The sequence below is a fragment of the Penicillium cinerascens genome (assembly GCF_028974065.1).
Source record: "Penicillium cinerascens strain IBT 15544 chromosome Unknown contig_6_segment0_segment0, whole genome shotgun sequence".
NCBI lineage: Eukaryota > Fungi > Ascomycota > Eurotiomycetes > Eurotiales > Aspergillaceae > Penicillium > Penicillium cinerascens.
The window spans coordinates 1200885-1219393 of record NW_026695295.1 but is presented as its reverse complement, the minus strand read 5'-3'; the positions used below and the strand labels follow the sequence as shown (position 1 = coordinate 1219393).

Here is an 18509-nt window from a genome sequence, read left to right as displayed (position 1 = left end):
TTCATCTGTTTATCGCCTCCAACGTCTTCAAACGAGCCATAGTCTTAATACTTTCCTCTTCTCCCTGTGAACTTTCCATACCGCTGTCGCCATGGCTTCAGCAGGCGGCCGACGATGGCAGCAGTTTCTCCAGGAGATGGTCATGGTCGCTGGCACCGTGAGTTTCTCCGGGTATCTCACCATTATTGAATTCTAACAACGTGTATAGTCCGCCTCCGCATACTTCCTTATCCGTTACCTCCTATCGCGCCTTGACTTCGACCCTGAGAGCCAGAAGAAGGAGGAACAACGCAAGAAGTCCGCGGCCATTCTGCGCAGGTTAGATGGCGGAGAGGAGTCAGATGATGAATCGTCTCGGCGCGCAACTGGCAAAAAGGGACGCAGGCAACGGCGAGGCGAGCTCACCTTGACCCAATACGAACAAGCCATCGCCATGGATGTTGTTGCGCCAGAAGATATCCGGGTCTCGTTTGAAGACATCGGCGGTCTCGACCACATTATCGATGAACTGAAAGAGTCTGTGATCTACCCGTTGACTATGCCTCACCTCTACTCCTCCACCTCGTCTCTCCTGACTGCGCCCTCTGGTGTCCTCCTGTATGGCCCGCCTGGCTGCGGAAAGACCATGCTCGCAAAGGCGCTGGCGTCCGAGAGTGGTGCCTGCTTTATCAACTTGCACATTTCTACGTTGACGGAGAAGTGGTACGGTGACTCGAATAAGCTAGTGAATGCGGTCTTCTCCCTCGCGCGCAAGCTCCAGCCCTCCATCGTGTTCATCGACGAAATCGACGCCGTTCTTGGAACTCGAAGAAGTGGAGAGCACGAAGCAAGCGGCATGGTGAAGGCCGAGTTCATGACCCACTGGGATGGTCTCACCTCGGCCAACTCCATGGGCGAGCCGCAGCGCGTCGTCGTGCTCGGCGCGACTAACCGCATTCAGGATATCGACGAGGCGATTCTTCGGCGTATGCCCAAGAAATTCCCCGTTACACTGCCGCCCGCTCCTCAGCGTCTCCGTATTCTCAGCTTGATCCTCAAGGACACCAAGGTCGATCGAGACAACTTTGATCTGCACTATCTGGTTAAAAACATGGCCGGCATGTCTGGCAGTGACATTAAGGAAGCATGCCGTGATGCGGCCATGGCCCCCGTGCGAGAATTGATCCGACAGAAGAAGGCCGATGGCACACAGATGACCGCGGTGGACCCTCATGAGGTCCGCGGCCTTCGTACGGAAGATTTCTTTTCTCATGCTGGAGGTATCAAGGTCATCCCGCAGCCGTATCCTACGCAGCCAGTGCCGACTGGTAAGATCGTGTCCGAAAAGGACGAAGGAGAATGGAGCACAGAGGATGACGCATCGGAAGCTGATGCCCGCCCTTCTTTGGTGGCTGAGCCCCCAGAGTAATGTTTGAATTTCTTCTATGTTTAATCTAGACGACGATTTGCTTTGATTTTCCTACTAGTTTGGACCCAATGCGATGGAAAAGGCGTTACCTGTCGGATACTTAGAATCTCGATAGTGGCCGCATTATCTGATCGGGACCGTGGCAAGTGATCAAAGTGACGCTCTTCTGGCAGGGCCGGTTTGGGTATGTCTATAGAGTTGATCTGATGAGTTTCTTCATGTACAATTGCTTCATTCGGGCTGTTATATAATACAATATTTGCGCTCTCTTTCTGCAACCTCTTTGGATGTACCAGTACCTGAAAATGAGTAGAGTTCGCCGGCCAACGTCTTGTACCTGCGACAAGAGCGGCGAAGTTAGCCGCTGATCAGATCGGCCCCCCGAAACTCCTTCACCTTTCTGACTTTTCGTCTATCATTTGACTCCTTTCACACGAACCCACCGGAAACAATTCCCATCGCGGAGTGTTGTGGGATTTCCCGTTCTCCAGACTCGCGGTGCCGCCTTGTGGGTCTCGTTATCGTCACGACCACCTACGCCTCCTGCTGCACTCTCCTATCGCATCATTCATCACCTTCCCCCTCGGCATTTACTCCCCCACCTCATTCATACCGACCGAGACCTTTCTATAGTAATTTGGGGTATACATGGTCTGTCGCATTGTCCAACCCCAGCTTTAACGCCACGCAACGCGGCTGGTGACGAATGGGTCTCTCCTAGGAGACTACTGATGGCAATCAGGGCCTTGGCAACACCTCACGTTTCCGAAGGAGCCCACGACCCACGCCCTTGGAGGAAGACATCCATGGGCTTGACTGACAGGAATGAGTTCCCAAAATAGCTTCGTCAATGCTTCTGTGAGCTCCAACACTGTTAGCACAAGCAGTTCCGCCTCCGCGGTCCGATCCCGTCCTCGCCGCCTGGTCTCCTTCATGGATGATGAAACCGACGACCCCATCGTTAAGAGCAACAACTACTCATACAATGACGCTCAACCGCTCGCCTCGGGCACAATGCTGTCCACGGAGATCGGGACGGTTCGTTCTCGCGGTGCAACCCCTTCGCCTCTGTCCTCTCGCGGCACATCACCACTACCAAGGACACATCCCTCCCGTGTTACCGAAGCCGCTTACCGCGGCCGTAATGAGACTGCATCATTGGAGTGGAACGGGTCAGCGAAGGCCTCTTCGTCACGAGGGGCCGCCGACTTTTTGGACTCGCCCTGGTCGTCGCTCCAGAACCTGGCATCCTCGGTATTAGGGAGTGACACCGGACGAAAGACACCAAATAGCGCGAACAAAACACAGACACGGAGGAAGCCATCACGATCAGATGTGTATATTCGGAACTTCCCGAGGTCGACGCCCTCGGCGTGGGGTCCGTCCGGACCCTCTACCCCGGAAATCGGAGCTGGGACCAAGGAGGAACGACAGGCACTAGTACAAGCTAAGAAGCGTGAGGCGCTTCTGCTCGCAGACTCCGATCCTATTACCAGCCGCAACTTTCAACATAAACGACGCGATTCGGGGGATTATTTCGACCAGCCGCTGGATCCAGAACACGATGAAGAGGCACTGGCTTATATCCACCATGTGCAGGCAACGGACAGCATCACAGGTGTGACCATTAAATATGGCTGTCAAGCTGCTGTCTTCCGAAAGGCAAACGGGTTCTGGCCCAACGACAACATCCAGAGCAGGAAGACGGTCCTCTTGCCTGTGGAAGCGTGCACGGTGAAAGGGAGGCGGATCCATCAGGAGCAACAGGATCTTTTAGGCAGCGATACCGAAGACCCGAGTAGCAGCTCTATCGCACCCGGGACAGACACCACAGGCGATTCGACACCAGATTATACAAATCCTGACTCTTGTGAATCACAGGCGAATCGCATTTGGAAGCATGAGTATTGGGTGCAAATAGACGGGTTTCCCACAAGGATAGAGATTGGCCGCGTTCCTCGGAGAGCGCTAGGGTTCTTTCCTCGCACTCGGCGGAAATCTGTGTCTTACACCGATGCGGAGGCTTCTTTCAGCTCTTCTCAAAATGTGACAAGGAGCCCATCTCCAGCTGGTTCACTGCAACTCGCTTCATCCCAGAGCGTCCTTCCCCGCGTTCGGACTCGCGGCAATCAACCTAAGCCGCGAAGTGCACCGGTTCGCCTGCAGCATCGCCGTCAACGCAGCAGCATCAACCTATCTGGTACCGGAGTTGGGACTCTCGACTGCACTTCGACTGCACCCGGACCTGCAATGGACGGTTTCACCCAGTGGTTTTCAAAGCACATCACCTACCTGGCACCCCCTGAACCTCAACAAAGCACCAGGAGATTGTCCTTTAGCTCCGAGTCGACCGTGACATCCAATGTATCCGGTCTTGAAAACATCGGCGGCGCTCTCGAGGGCTGGGTCCGGAAAGTTGCAACACGCGCAAAGGCCGGCATCAACGACCTCCAGCAAGGCACTCCAGTCCAACAGGCCAACAACCGAGGCCGTAACACCGGACTCTGGGGAATGGGCGATCTCATCGAGATGGACGATGCATGCGAAGGCCGCAGGTCACCCAACGTATCTGAAACCCCTCAGCGACCTAAACTACAGGGCATGTCCTCTTCCTCGGCGTTCCAAGCTGGTGCCTCCGCGTCCGCGACGAGCAGGTCTCGCGCGAATGGTCTAGGGACGGGCTCGGGATCGAATGAGCGCCTGAAAGACGATTGATGTGTATGGTTGAGCCTGTGAGCGTACATAATAGAGCATTCCCTCCTTGTGCTGTGTCTCCTGATGAGGAGCCGCTGATTCTGCATCTTTTTTTTTTCCTTTCGTCAAGATCCTTTTTTCTTCTTATCATGAGCGACTTGGTATTTCCTCTTTCTTTCTGGCAGCCATCGTCGCTTGGCCTTGTTGGACAGGGCTGTCTTGGAGCATCGCATGCATGGCAGTGGGAAGGTTGATCATGGTTTTTGCATCTAACGACCCGCAATCGGCGCCGAACTCTTGGTTAATTGGATGGTATGGATGATGTTATGCCGAGACAGGCCCAATTCTTGTTAAAGTTGCGGTACAAGGACCCTGCCTCCCCGTTTTTGCTGCAATTTGACATGTTGGATGTACAAATATCTCTGTTGCTTGCGCAGCAAGTTGCCTACTTTTTGCATCAGCTTTTCTTTGATATCCATCTGAAATAGTGGCCGCCTGGCAATCTTCCCTGGCCGGTGCCATAATCTACCTTATTTGAAAGAATCGACCTTTTTGTAGACTTCATATACCACCCCATTGATCGTATCTGTTTCTGCTAAGCTCAATCGGATCAAGTACAGTCTGCCATTAGTGGACTAACTTCTTCAGTAGTCCAGTGGCTTCACAAGACTTAATCTAAGCTCTCAGTCGTGATTTACAGCAAAAGTCTCGGCCAAGAGGCCGCGTATGGACAAAGTCTCAATGCCAATGATTTAACTCGCCATGGCTGTAAATCCGACTCTTTCCTCCGCGTTTGCCCCGACATTTCCCCAGTTTTATTTTCCCACTGCCGATAGATGAGATATTGATGAGTCTAGATCTCCTTCATCTTTGCGAATCCGGTACAGAATATCACACCTCTAGGATCTGACCCGGCGAGGTTGGGACTGGGGCAGATGGCCGCGCGGATATGGACTTCATTTGTGACGGATTTGGATCCAAATTGGCATGGGGGTGAGTCTATGAGTCTTCGCGGGGGTTTTTGAACCGTGCGGATTTGACTTGTGTAGTGTCGTATGTTCCTCAATGGTCGGAATATTCGTCCAAGAAGATCAATTTTGTGTTCCGTCTTCTAATGAATGAGAGCTATGTTGAGGCTGATACGTATCGGGTGGAGGGGATGAAGGTTATCAATAGGATTGCCAGGTAGGATGCAACTTGGGGATGGAGTTGGAGATGTTGCGCAGGAGATTAGCCATACGCTCCCATCTTGAGATCTTTTCGTACGATAAGTTCTTAAGACTACAATCCCCTGAGGGCCTACGAGTAGGAACAAAAGACTGGTGCGGCACGCATCTCATGCTTCTCCTCGGAAACGAAGTCGAAGGCATGGAAAACGGCGACTCAACTTCTATTGATAGGACTATTCCACCAGTTCGATCATGCGGAGACGGAATCCGATCTCCGTGCGACGACTCAAAACAAAAGCGAGGTATTGGCGGGTAGCAATCTAGTTGGCCTTCTTGCCGTTGATGCTGATGAGCTCAACGTCGCTGTGGAGATATTAAATTAGCAATGTCCTCGGCCAGTTCACTTGTGATTTCGGATGGCACGTACAAGACCAGGTCGGAGTTGGCGGGGATCAGGCCGGGGAAGCCGCTGCGAGGAAATTAGCATTTTGTCCATGTCTAGTACGGGCAGAGTGTTCTGAGGGTATATCCAGGGTTCAGGACGAGCTCCGGGGGAATCGTGGGAAGCTCAGATAGCTTTTTACGTACCGGTCACCGTAGCCGAAATCGCTAGAAAGAAGGGTGTTAGCTTTGACCCTCAGATAATCCGTGACAATGACGGTGGACTCACCTGCTGATGGTCAGGATGGCACGCTCGCCCAGGCTCATCTGGGGGACACCCTGGTCCCAGCCTATTATCTGCATGTCAGCAACTCATCCTCAAGCTAATTTGAGATATCCCGATATGCTCATATCCTCGAGCCAAGCCGTTCCAATTCGACACGTACCCTGGATGAGACGGCCGATGCCGATGGGGCTGGTCAGAGGAGAGCCACGGTCGCGGGAGCTGTCGAACCTATTCAATTGAGGAGCGTCAGTGATTCTGCGGCGATCATGTAGGACAGGAAAGGTAGCACATACTTGTTGCCCATGAAGTGGTTGTCGGCCTTTCTGGGGTCATACAGACAGCCAGTGTAGTGGATAGTGACATCCTCACCCTTCTTGGGGAAGGTGACGCCGTCACCAGCGGAAAGAGTCTTCTTCTCGACGCCCATTGTGATAGATGATGGATGATGTGTAAGGGTGGTGCGGTGGTTGTTGATGAAAAACGAGGGGCAGCTGTGATTTTATCCACTTTTTCTCCAAGTGGGGGTTCTCGGCTTCACGACGTAATGCACTCCATGCTTTGTCGTGCCCCATTTTCGCCCGAAGTTGTCTTACTTTCATCACTCTTTTCTGTTCTCCACTTGGCCAATCGGTTTTGAGGACTCTTCTGGGGCGCTGATTGCGTGCGAGAGGAGAGAGCATGGACCCTGTTGTCGATTTGTCCCACTTGGTGGGAAATCCCGGGATGCTGGGCTAGCTGAACGTTATCTAGGTTGGGTATAGCTCACCGGAGAGCTTCCTAGCAAGGCAATATAGGGTGTCTGATCTGCGCGGGGTGTCACCGTGGCTTTGTACAGCCGTTTGATTGGAATGGCCGTGCCCTGTACTCATTTTGATAGATTCGTGACATCGGGTCCCAGAATCATCCGCGATCAGGCCTTCCCCGAGCTTCTGGGGATCTGCGAACCCGCTCGACTTTCATTTGACAATTCCCCAGTCCCCTTGCCCTGGCGGAGGAGTGATCTCCGGAATTGATGTCCGTTACTTTTTCGTAGGTTATGTAGAGGATACTAGTGGAAGATAAATTTAGCTATCGGTTAAAACTTCCGCCTCTATTATGCTGATCTATGTACGATGCTATTTCCGATGTGCTTTATTCAGCCTTCCAGAAAGCCATCTGCTTCACATCTTCCACTGAGATAGCGGCAATCTGCGTACGCGGGAATCGAGCATCCGGCGCGGTCGACTGCGCCGATGGCTCCACCAGCTGCAGATAATGCAGCGTCGAGATACCGGCGCGATCCAGGAACTCCAGCACTTTGTGGAAGTTAAGGCTGATCTGGTCAACGCCGTGACTATCATCCGAGAGACAGAAGCGACCACCACGAGCCACAAACTCCTATCAAACCCACATCAGTCCCCACCTCATAGGTCTAAAACACAAAAGTCCAAACCACGTACCTTGCAAATCTCCGCCTTGGGATAAGGCTCGCTCATCCCCTTTCTCAACGCAGCTCCATTGATCTCCAATATGCCCCCATACCCCGCAATGAAATCCAGATTCCGAAGAACCCGACTCCAAACCCCCGGCCAGCTCTTAAAGCTGCGCTCCATATCATCACTCTTAAGCCGAATAAGATCAAAATGCCCCACGACCAGCGGCTTGAGCTGCTGCAACATATCAAGCTGCGCGTCAAAGTAGTCCTCGAACAGACGCTCGTCCGAGCCGCCCGCCAGCTCTCGCGCTCGCTCGTACATCTCCCGGTCGTAGTCAATTGGCACGGTGTGCATGTGGTGCACTGAGCCGATGAAGAATTCAAACGGGAAGCGGGATAGTGAGCGGTCGATGAGGGATTTGGACTCCGGGCGGATCCAGTCGCATTCGAAGCCTATGATGATTTGGATTTGGGAGGCGTACTTGGCTTGGAGGCGTTGGGCCTCTTTCCAGTAAGCGGCTTCATTGGTTTCGTGCCATTCTTCTGTTTGGCCTGATTCGGCCTGTTGAAATGATTAGATGGGGTGTGGGGTTAGTGGTGGGATTGCGCACCTCTTCAGGGTAGAAGTCTTCTTTATGGCGGGGCATGTGTTCTGTTAGGCAGAAGACTTGCATCTTTTTGGAGATGGCGGTTTGGATGACATCTTCCAGGGAGTCTTTTGCATGGCCCGGGCAGAACTGGCCTGAATGGCTGTGATGCGAGAATGGCATCTTGTGGTTTCTGAGTCACGGTCAGTAAGGGTTGAGGGTTTGGAGGGGTTTGGGTCCTGAGACTCCTGGTGCAGTAGGGAAATGAGACGAGAGAACTTTGGAATAGGATGCGCAAGCAATTGAACTTACTTCACGCTGCTTTTCTCAATTACTCGAGTGTTGGTGAGAGTAGATATTGACCGAGGTGAATCGCAGGAACACGATAGAGTCCGATAAGGATTTCCCTTCCGCTCAGTGCGCCGAGGTGCGACTTTTCATGCAGTTGCTACTTCTACAATTCCAAGGTAGTAGAATTGATACAAGTAATTCTATGTTCGATTGGTCTACCCGGGAGACTATGCAATACAGAGTTAGGCAATAAGAATGTTCTGCATGTGAATAGAGTCTTTAGCATCTCCACCAGGGACGAAGCTACCACTCTAATAGATCCGGCTCTTTCGAGTACAATAGCCTCTTATACTCCTCCTTCTGTGCTTCTGTCCTTCTCTCGTACCCCCTCTCTGTACCTCTCGGGTCTCTTCTTATACCGTCTCCTCAGCGAATCCCTCACATCGAATCTCTTCCCTTGCACTCTCGTCTGGTACTCTTCCCACTCCCTGTCCTTGTCCTCCTGTCCATCCTCCAACTCCTCATATTCCGTCCACTGATACTTTTTCTCCTTCTTTGCCTTCCGGTCCATTTTCGGATGGCCTTGCATCGGCGGACAGAATGCTAGCACCGTAGCGACAGCATACTCCCCATCATGTGAGATAGAAAGCTGCGCCGCTTGCCCCGGATTGCCATCGTTGCCATTAGGCCAATAAACAATCTGCGGTATCGCACTTGCATCTTCCCGGTTGCCAATACCATCCTGAGCCCGAACGACAACATCCTTCCAACTGATCGAAGCCGCGCCGCCGGGCGCAGCTTTTCGCGCGGCCTCCTTCGCGGCAAACCGGCCCGCTAGCCACCGCGTTATTTCGGCTGTGATGGGCGCATTTGTGGAACTACTGCCACGTAGCTGGAGCGTCTCTTTGAAGCGCGTTTGGAAGTCTTTTTGTTCTTGTTCGTCGAGAATTCGTCGTGTGAAGCGGGAGAGGTAGTCGCTGCGATTGATTAGGCGGGATATGCGTGGGAGGTGGACGATGTCGGTGCCAATGCGTAGAGGGAAATGGAAAGGCAAGGGTTTCATTTCAGCGGTGTAGGTTTAGAGGAGGGTTGATGGGTAGGAAGGAAGTAATTGGGGGTGCTTGAAATCGTAAGTTCAACGGTTTTTTGAGCATCGGGAAGTCGGCGGTCACGTTGCGCTGGGTGTACCTTATCCGTCTACTTAATTGCGGAGGACGGTTTTATAGTCTAAAATGTCTGCAACATGCGACCGAATGCTCGCTAAAAGACGGAGTGCTCAGTCTACGCTTCTTCGCATCTCATAGCTGGAATCCAAGACTCTGGACCGTGCTACAATGCTCCATCGGAGCTCCTACAGGCTACAGAGACCCGTTAGTTTGCCTGAATTGCGACTGATAATAGTTTAAGATCGCATTTCAGGTAAACTCAGGTCCCCAGATTACATGGTGAAGTACCACATAAAAACGAACAAACATGCCCTCTCGGAGACACTTCCCCACTCGAATACGCGCAGCTCCGAGAACCACGCGATCAATCAGACCAAAGTGAGAAGAAAAAACCAATTCTTCTATGCAGCGTACACGCCTCTTATGTACAGATCCACGAAATCCATCCCCGACTTCCGAAATTGGTCCGTCCAGCTTCATCGCCTACGGAATCCGACATGTATCGTAGCCCTTTCGTGGAAGCGACAGACGAATGAAATGGGCGACTCGACGCATCACGCTGTTTCATGGTCGGTCCATCGATGTAATCCGTTCGGGGAGGGAGTTTAGTGCTTCTCCGACTTCTTGTCGCCGCCGTCGACCTCTTTCAGGAAATTTCTGTTGCATTATCGTTAGCAATGCACATCCCCATAAATGGATCGGCTCGGTTCGTCCATTGGGACCGATTGAATTGTCGAGAACCAGCTGGGCACGTACTGGATGAAGTCACCCTCTTCCTTGGAGGAGGCGTTGATGGGGGGACCGGCGGCGGTCTTGGGCTTGGAGCCACCGCTCATGGCGAGGTAGGAACCGGCAAACATGGAGCCGAGGACAGCCATGGAGAGCTATAGCAATGGGAAAAGGTTCGGTCAGTTCATGTCGAGTCCATGTGTAGCCGCACGGGAGACAAAAGGGATGGCTGAGGAGGCGCGCAGCCGGCGGTTCCGGGGTTGGTCCGGCACTTACGACGTGGGAGCCGACCTTCTTGCCGGCGATCTGGTAGTAGACGACCATCTTGGGGTAGTGGGATGGAAGAGGAGCTGGAGGTTAAAAGCGATGTGGAAGCGGAATCCTCAGGCTCGAAGTGAGGACGAAGTCGCTCAAAGACCGCCTTTCCTGATACGGTTAGCTTATACTGCAGATGACTCAGCTATCACGCGGCATCGATCAGGTGATGTCCCGATTTGGTCCGAATCATGTGACCCGTTCGGGAAAGTCATCACGAGCTTCGGCGAAGCAAACGCGCATAAACATTTAGGTTTGAGTGTTTTGGTCCGAAATGGATGAAGTCGAAGTAAAATGTATTCATGCAGATAATATGCTTAGGTCCACTAAGGCCCGGGTACCTGAGTTATGGCAGAGCCCCGGACCCAGCGACATGGAAGCCCGCAACTCAACCTCGGGGGGAGGTAAACTATTCCATGGTCAAAACTGTATACCCCGGCTGAGGCTGCGCCTTCGGCTGCCATGCGCGGGTTTTATTCAGGACCCATATAATGTGGCCTTTGGCCCGATCTCATGATTCCTGGCCTTTTGACCTATTGACCCTTTGACCTGCATTTCTTATTTCTCCATTTCCCTCCTTGCTTTGCATTTCAGCGAGCACCTAACCCCTTCGTACTGTCTTTACTCTCTTATTATACATTTCTTCCCTTAGCTCGCCAACGGCTTCACGATGGTCTGGGGCATTCGCCAGAAACCCGACACTCCAGCTCCCCCGCCCGATGTGGACCGGTCCGTGACGGGGGAGAAGCTCCCTACAAAGTTGCAGCGGCTGGTCGACCAAGACGAAGACATCTACGATGACCTCTACTCTCCCTAGTAAGTGAGCGACGTTCATTTCTTTTCAAACTCTTGCCCGCAACAGTCAATCTGCAGTTCTGCAACAAGAACCCCCGAAGTCCGGAGCAAGGCAAAGGGCAACCCAAGAGTTTCCCGCACCGCCCGACTCCACTTCCCGGCGCAATTGTCTGCCAATGACGTACACTGCAAATGAAACCGCTGTTCAGCGAGTTGCGAGTTACGAGCACGAAGTGAAAGCAACCCTGACCATAACTGACGATGGACTCTTCCGACCCCTCCAGCTCCATCGACTCAACCGACACCCCATACCGCTACGCCGCATACGCCAACCGCATCCGCACAATCCTCCTCTCCGCACACCGATACGTCGCCTACACCTCTGACATCGGCGAGTCCTTCCGCCCAGTCGCGCACCCGTGGCTCGTGCGCAGCGCCTACGGTATCTCCTGGGCTTACCTGATAGGCGATGTCAGCCATGAAGGTTACAAGGCGTACCTGCGCAACCGGCGCGCTCTCGTGCCTCCCGGCGAGACGTACAAGGATGCGAGTGAGCTTCCGCAGGACCAGGTTATCCGTGGAATGGCCACGGGCAATATTGCTGGCCCGTTGAAGGGATTGAATGGCAAGGAGTCTAAGGAGAACGATACTCTGACTCCCTGGCCGACGACGGAGATCTCGCTTGCTGAGGACTATCGCATGGTTATGGCGAAGCGCGCTGTATTCCAGGGTATTGCTAGTATGGGATTGCCTGCCTTTACTATTCATAGTGTGGTTAGGTACTCGGGGCGTATGGTGAGGGGTGCGAAGAGCACGTATATGCGCACGTGGTTCCCGATTGGGGTATGTTTTTTTCTTGCGCTTTCTGAATGTGCGTATGCTAACTGGGGGTTATAGCTCGGTCTCGCAGTCGTCCCAACCTTGCCATACCTCTTCGACCACCCCGTCGAAGGAGCGGTCGACTGGGCCTTCGGCACTGCCTTGCGCATCTACGGCGGCGAGGACGCCGTCCGTCCACTGCCCCACCACGCCCACCATAAGAGCCCCGGCGACGACAATGGCAACAGTGTTTCAGCCGCTCAGCTCTCCTGGGAAGAATACAAAGGCGAACGTGAAAAGGCGCGCGAGCTCCGACGGGAGCAGGACGGTGGTTCGTCTTTGTCGGGCTGGTTGGGGAGCTTTTCTGGCTCTGGTAAGGACAAGAAAGAATAGAAAAGGACGCGGTTCCTGGCTAATGCATGATGGGGAGAATCCCTCATCTCTGTTTTTCTTTTCTTTTGTGTCTAATAACTCTCCTGTCCTTTCTTGTACATATCTATATCCCCTCTTCTTTCATCGATATCCCTTCTCTTTGGGGGGTTTGCCTTTCTACTTTGAATACTCGATTTCAGTCGAGTCATCAACCCGATGGAGTGTAAGATGTAAGATCTCTTAAATCTAAGTATAGGAACTTCTGTAAAGTCCACGGACGGGCGGGCCGTGAAGGTAACCGTGAAACCGAGCCTGAATTCCTCGGGAAAATGGACTATGGAAAATGAAAAACATCATTACAAGGTATGGATAAGATTAACATCTACAAATGCGATAGAAATTTAATCGGAAATCTACACCTTTCATTCTCAGCTCATCTACTCGCACCACGGCCGTGAGATGAACACACTTCTGTACAAAAAACAACAAATGATCAAAAATACGAAGACAGAGGTAGGGTTTAGAGACAAGGAAATCGGGCAGGGGCATAGCATCGGCTCGTCAAGGATCGGCCACCCAACCATTAGGGATGTGCAAAAAGTCCGAAAAAGGATATGGCCAGTAAAAAGGGTAAGATTTTCCAAGGCACAGGGCGGGAATTAAGGTATCATCTCATTCAGTCACAGTGCCATAGAAAAACAAAAACGTATTGGTGAAACAAAAGGGGGAATATTCCAAAATGAAAAAAAAAAAGACACAGAGCGCCAATTGTCGTCGCTCGGAGGGTCGAGAAGAGAATGTTGGGAATGGCCAGTGGAAGATTTCACAGTGAAAAGGTACGTGATATGTGATATAGTTCTGGGGATGAACAATGAAATCAAGTTTTGTGCAGTCTCCCTGGAAAAGCGAGGTGGCCCCGAGGAGTTTCAACCGTTGGGATAATAAAGGCCCAACTGTAAATTCTGAGGGCTGATCCTGCTGGCTGGGAGGAGACGGGGGGATGGCGTTTTCTATCCGCTCAAGTCACAGTCGAGTCTAGTTCCAGCCCAGAGAGTTCTCGGCCATCACCGGCGCACTGATCATCTGCGAGCGCTGGCTGGAGGCACGGCCACCGGCAGCGAAGACAGAGCCAGCCTGGGAGGCCTGGCTCATCTGGTCAACGGTCGAGCTGGAGCGCTGGTGCAGCTGCTTTCTCTTGCGGTAGCGGCGGGCGACCCAGAACATACCGGCACCATAGGCGGCGGCACCGGCCACAACACCCACACCAATGCCAACGGAGCTGGCCTTGGCCTTGGAGCTGGAGGCGGAGCCGTCGGTGTTGTTGGCGTTGTTGCCACCGGAGCTCTTGCCTCCGTCACCACCGGTGTTGCCAGTGTCCTCGTTGCCGTCGGTAGGGTAGTTGCCGGAGAACTCGAGAGGGATGGCGGGGTTGATCATGGACATGATGGTCTTGACAGCGTCGCTCTGGTCCTGATAGAGAGCAGAGTTGGGGTTGAGCTTCATGTCCTTGAGGGCCTGCATCTTGGAACGGGGGAAGTAGAAGATCGCCAGCGTGGCATTGTAGCCATTGCTCTGCCATGAGTAGTAAGGCTCGAGGGCGAACATGGTGACTCCGGCATTGGGCATGGCATTCTTCAGAGCCTGCGGGACGTACTCGAAGATCTGAGAGGAAGACAGAGGAGTGGTCGCAACGAAAGGCCAGGGAAGGTGACCGTCGAATCCAAGCTGGAGCAGCATGGAGTCCGCGGGGGCCTCGGAGACACTGTTGGAGGGTGTAATTGAGCCCGGAAGCTGAGTAGGCTCACTCGTCTGCTGGGTGTTGGTGCCGGTGTTGGTAGACTCAGAGGGAGTGACGGTGGGCAACACAAGAATGCTGGAAGGCATCCAATCGTTTGTGTTGGTTGAGCTGGGCTGCTCCGTGGGGGTCTGAGTCGTCTTGGACTCGGTCGTGCTAGTTGTCTCCACCGGGATGACGACAACAGGAGTGGAAGTTGACGTATGGACCTTCGAGGACTGGAAGTTACCGGTAGGGGTAGGGACGGATCCAGAACCAGAACCAGAGCCAGATGGGGTGCCAGAGCCAGAACCGCCAGGCATGTGAGGAGTAGGGACGATACCCACAGAGTTGGTGGGGGAACCGGCTCCAGTGCCAGCAGTGGGAGTGCCAGTGAGGGCAGTCGACTTAAATGGGCTGCTAGTGGGTGCCGAGGGTGTGGGGATCAGGCCAATGCCGCTACCGCTGGTCTCGGTGCCGGGGACGAGACCGCCGAGTCCAAGGCCACTGGCGAGGGAGCCAAGAGGGTTCTCCGAGGAGGCAGTCGCAGTTGACGAGGCGATGGCAGACGCAGGAACGCTGACGGGAATGATCGGCGCGCCGGTCAAGGAAGTGGCATTGGGAGCAGCTGAGGTCGAGCCACCGAGGCCGAGGTCACTGATGAGGTTTCCCAGGACACCGCCCGAAGAACCAGTGGTGGCCTCGGAAGGAGAAACAGCAGAGGAAGACGTCTTGGTCACGAGAGGAATGGAACCCTTGGTGGTAGTGGTGTTCGAGCCACTACCGAGAAGAGTGCCAACATCACCGCCGACAGTATTCAAAACACTGCCGACATCATTCAGGAGGCCAGCGTCAGTAGTTGTCGGAGCAGCCGCGGTAGCCGCAGTCGAATCGGAGGTGGAGTCCTTGGTGAGGGCTGCGTCAGTGCTGGAACCAGTGGTGGCCGAGGTACCATTGCCGAGGCTGTTCACAGCGTTTCCAACACCGCTCACAACGCCGCCGACAGTGTTGCCGACGTCAGCCAGGAGGCCACCGTTAGTGGATCCAGTAGAAGCGGCGGAAGCGGTCTTGGTCGCGTCGGTGTTGGTACTGCCGGAAGTGTCGTCAGTATTCGCAGCATTCGAGGCGTTCGAATCGGAGCTGTCAGACGTGGTAGATGTGGTAACCGCGTGAGTTGGCTGGGCGTAGCGAGTGGTCGTGGTTAGGGTGTGACGATGGTTGTCACTGTCAATAGAGACTACCACAACCACCTCCTTTCCGTCGTTCGAAGAAGTAGGCGCTGGAGAGGCCTGAGAGGAAGCCGTCTCAGAACCACCGCCCAGAATATTTTCAGCACTGCCGAGCAACGAGCCGAGCGGGTTGTCGTTGGTGATCTCGGGGTCGGGGTTGGTGTAATTGCGAACAATTCGCTTCACCTCGCGAGGGAAATAGTAGCGCGGACGTTCGACATGCAAGTCATCTTCAGCTGCAACCAGCTGAAGGCCTCCGATGGCGAAAGCCACAAGAAGCGGCAAAGATCCGGGACGCATGATGATCGAAAGGCCGGTGATGGAAGTTCAGATGGCGTCCGAATGTCTCTAGGGTACAGAACGAGAGCAATGAATCTCGTCTGTCAACACCTCCTAGATCTTGTGATTGTACGTTGTCCAATCGTCCGATATCAAATCCAAGTCCAAGAATATCCAGATTACTTCAGGCTGTTGGGACGCAGTCGCAACAGCACCGATACCGGGCGTCTAGGCAACCGAAGGTGAAACAGGCGAATCGAGCACGACGATAAACGAATGGAAGGGGTCGACAGAGACTGAAACGACCCGATAAAAAGCGAATGTGGAAACTGTAAGGAGCGAGTGACAGCCTTAAGGCAGAAAATGGCCGGGGCAACGAGTCGATGGAAGCAAAGGGACGAAAGGTGACCGTGGGATAGGTAAGGGGGGTGAAATTGACAAGCACCCAGGTCAACCCGTAAGTCGTCGACGACGAAGCATACAAGAAGAAAGAAAGGAGTGAATAGTGAACAAGGTGAATGAAGTGAGTGAGGACGCAAATGGTGTTAGGGGGGGGGGGGCCTAGGGGAAATGGGGGCGGTGGAGCACGTGTGAAACAACCGGGCGTAAATTACCGTAAATTATCATGTTGTTTCGTCTCCCTTTTGGTGTGCGCACGCACTTCATCTCTCGTCCTTGCTTCCGTCGCGAATTAGTGTGGGTTATCCCTGAGACTGAGTTCGAGGGAACCAGGCCCTGGTCGCTATACAGTAGCTAGTAGCTGTAGCTAGATAGCTAGATGACTAGATGGCCAGCTATGCGTCCCCGGACTCCCCAGCAAACTCGATAGATCTCTCGTTCAGGTACCACTGCGGCAGCCCCCTATCCCGCCACGACGCAGGTACTAGCGGCCAATGCAGGAAAGCGGAATGAATTGTGATGTCTCTTCCACCGTTGTCCCGTTATTCCAGTTTGTACCACCAGCTACGACCAACTCAAATCCTGATCGGCACTTGCTGACAGAAGATCAGTCGATTCGATTCGCAACTGTGGGTAACGCACGCACCAGGTATCTAGCTCGCAAATGAACACGGATAAAAGCCAGGGTCTGGATTTTCAGTCAGCACTACAATACTGTACTCCTTCACCCGAGGCGGATTGATCTGCATGATCAGTCCTCGGGACCAAACGCCGCGACTGCGCATCACAATCAGCCAGCAGCAGAATCCTGCCACGCAACCCAGGGCCTCCGCACAAGGCTTAGTCCGTCGCTGGCCCAGACCGACCGCGTCGTTGCGGTTGGCCATTTGCGCGTTCCTGGCCGTGGCCCATGGCGAAAGTGCGTGGGCAAATGCGGGTACACAGACCATGGTCCTTCCCGACCCAGCATAATACAACAAAATTACACGGGGATTTCGCCAGACCTCGGCGGGCCGCTAACCTCGTTGAGGCGTTAGTAGCCTCTCCTGCGGCGCCAGTCTCGCTCGTCTGGCCCTTTTGGGCAAGCGATCAACAAAGAGACCCTATCAGCTTGGCTTTGCGCCCGCTAGCCGCTCAGGTCTGCTTTGCCTTCTTCCGGGGCCCCCTCCCCTGCCCTGCGCAAAGTGGTTGGTATTTTGAGCACGCTCAGCCACTGTCTAATTGATTGGTACGTCATCGTCTTGACTTTGGACAGTTAATTGAGAAAAGCAATCGTGCTAGAGCATTTCCATTCTATGTACTGTGGTGCTCCTTCCTGTCTCGAAAACATGGAGTCGGGCAGGGCTGAAACCCGATTCATTACATGGGCCCATCGTATCGCGCACTATTGACTTATCAGCAAACTACCGTCACGGATCTACAGCGTAAAATTACCGACTTTTTTCTGCCATCGACACCACGTGTGAGTCCAGTGACAGCTGGGAATCGGAATGAAGGGGCCATTAGCACGTCTTCCCCTCTTTTCTACCTTTCTACTCATCATAAGCGTCATTTTAACATTCCTGGCGTGTTTGACACTGTTGTGGGGACTTAGTTCTTGTGACGAGATCACGAGATCCTGCGATCTTGGGCTCAATCTGCTATGAACATCCGCACATGCTTCGGGATTATCCTATCATTGCATTGCGGTTCGCATGCTTTGTTTGCTCGCCTCTACCTGTATTTAAAGCATGGCCTCCTTGGAAAGGGCGGTGCTTACCGTGGTTTACTTTCCGGGAGGAACATTGGCAAGTAACTTAGTCTCGAAGTACAGGCGAAGTAAAAGGGCAGACAAACAAATGGTGGCTCTGCTCAGGCCCCGTGGTTATGTAAATATAGGTCTTCGTGGGTGGGTCCATGCTTAGTGTCGTATTATCAAAACAGCCACAGGATCAGTGTCTCGAGTCGTGCTAATCACAGCATTCCGAGCTGAGAACGGTATCTAGATAGCACGCATAACCCTAGGAACCCTTATACGTGAAGGACCAAAAGTGAAATGAACCCCTCGAAAACAATAATACAGGAATCATCAGCGGGACCACGGACAAGGCACCGCGCTAGACCTGTTCCTGATGTAACTGAGCTTTCGACTCCACTTCATCCCGTGGTCCAAATCCTGTTATGTCATCCGCCTGCGTGTTTGGGTCATGTGACCGTGTTCCGGCCTGGGAAAAAAGGTGGACAGGTGGAGATTGCGGTGGTCTGGACCGTCTTCCCTTTTTTTTGTCAAAGAATGTCGACCAAATATTTAATACAGGTGGAGGCTCTTTCTTCACGGTACCAACCAGTCTTGGACTGGCTCGTCATGGCTGGCTGGCCCGGTTCTGGTTCTGGTCCAGAATGGGTTTGTGGCTGGGCCGATC

At 53.3% G+C, this 18509-nt stretch overlaps 8 protein-coding genes across 8 annotated transcripts; 3 read left to right on the top strand and 5 right to left on the bottom strand.

Moving 5' to 3' along the window:
* Positions 1-53: 53 nt before the first annotated feature.
* N7498_006428 (protein-degrading AAA family ATPase MSP1) lies at positions 54-1408 on the top strand (the record flags this gene model as incomplete). Its single annotated transcript, XM_058453490.1, has 2 exons — positions 54-157; positions 209-1408. Exons 1-2 carry the CDS (start codon positions 92-94, stop codon positions 1406-1408), a joined length of 1266 nt encoding a protein of 421 aa, XP_058307681.1. The 5' UTR covers positions 54-91.
* An 825-nt stretch (positions 1409-2233) lies between these two features.
* N7498_006427 (putative LysM domain protein) lies at positions 2234-4123 on the top strand (the record flags this gene model as incomplete). Its single annotated transcript, XM_058453489.1, has 1 exon — positions 2234-4123. One exon carries the CDS (start codon positions 2234-2236, stop codon positions 4121-4123), a length of 1890 nt encoding a protein of 629 aa, XP_058307680.1.
* Positions 4124-5591: 1468 nt separating this feature from the next.
* On the bottom strand, positions 5592-6365 carry N7498_006426 (FKBP-type peptidyl-prolyl cis-trans isomerase; the record flags this gene model as incomplete). The annotated part of the gene is made up of 6 exons (XM_058453488.1): positions 5592-5634; positions 5699-5740; positions 5860-5880; positions 5942-6002; positions 6099-6166; positions 6232-6365. The coding sequence occupies 6 exons, from the start codon at positions 6363-6365 to the stop codon at positions 5592-5594; spliced, it is 369 nt and encodes a 122-aa protein (XP_058307679.1).
* Positions 6366-7069: 704 nt separating this feature from the next.
* N7498_006425 (histidinol-phosphatase) lies at positions 7070-9293 on the bottom strand (the record flags this gene model as incomplete). The annotated part of the gene is made up of 4 exons (XM_058453487.1): positions 7070-7315; positions 7378-7914; positions 7964-8132; positions 8629-9293. 4 exons carry the CDS (start codon positions 9291-9293, stop codon positions 7070-7072), a joined length of 1617 nt encoding a protein of 538 aa, XP_058307678.1.
* A 708-nt stretch (positions 9294-10001) lies between these two features.
* N7498_006424 (ATP19 family protein) lies at positions 10002-10449 on the bottom strand (the record flags this gene model as incomplete). The annotated part of the gene is made up of 3 exons (XM_058453486.1): positions 10002-10053; positions 10153-10280; positions 10402-10449. The coding sequence occupies 3 exons, from the start codon at positions 10447-10449 to the stop codon at positions 10002-10004; spliced, it is 228 nt and encodes a 75-aa protein (XP_058307677.1).
* Positions 10450-11110: 661 nt separating this feature from the next.
* On the top strand, positions 11111-12447 carry N7498_006423 (uncharacterized protein; the record flags this gene model as incomplete). The annotated part of the gene is made up of 3 exons (XM_058453485.1): positions 11111-11256; positions 11520-12078; positions 12133-12447. The coding sequence occupies 3 exons, from the start codon at positions 11111-11113 to the stop codon at positions 12445-12447; spliced, it is 1020 nt and encodes a 339-aa protein (XP_058307676.1).
* A 1014-nt stretch (positions 12448-13461) lies between these two features.
* Positions 13462-15729, bottom strand: N7498_006422 (putative mucin family signaling protein Msb2; the record flags this gene model as incomplete). Its single annotated transcript, XM_058453484.1, has 1 exon — positions 13462-15729. The coding sequence occupies one exon, from the start codon at positions 15727-15729 to the stop codon at positions 13462-13464; it is 2268 nt and encodes a 755-aa protein (XP_058307675.1).
* A 1031-nt stretch (positions 15730-16760) lies between these two features.
* On the bottom strand, positions 16761-16994 carry N7498_006421 (uncharacterized protein; the record flags this gene model as incomplete). Its single annotated transcript, XM_058453483.1, has 1 exon — positions 16761-16994. The coding sequence occupies one exon, from the start codon at positions 16992-16994 to the stop codon at positions 16761-16763; it is 234 nt and encodes a 77-aa protein (XP_058307674.1).
* Positions 16995-18509: the final 1515 nt, after the last annotated feature.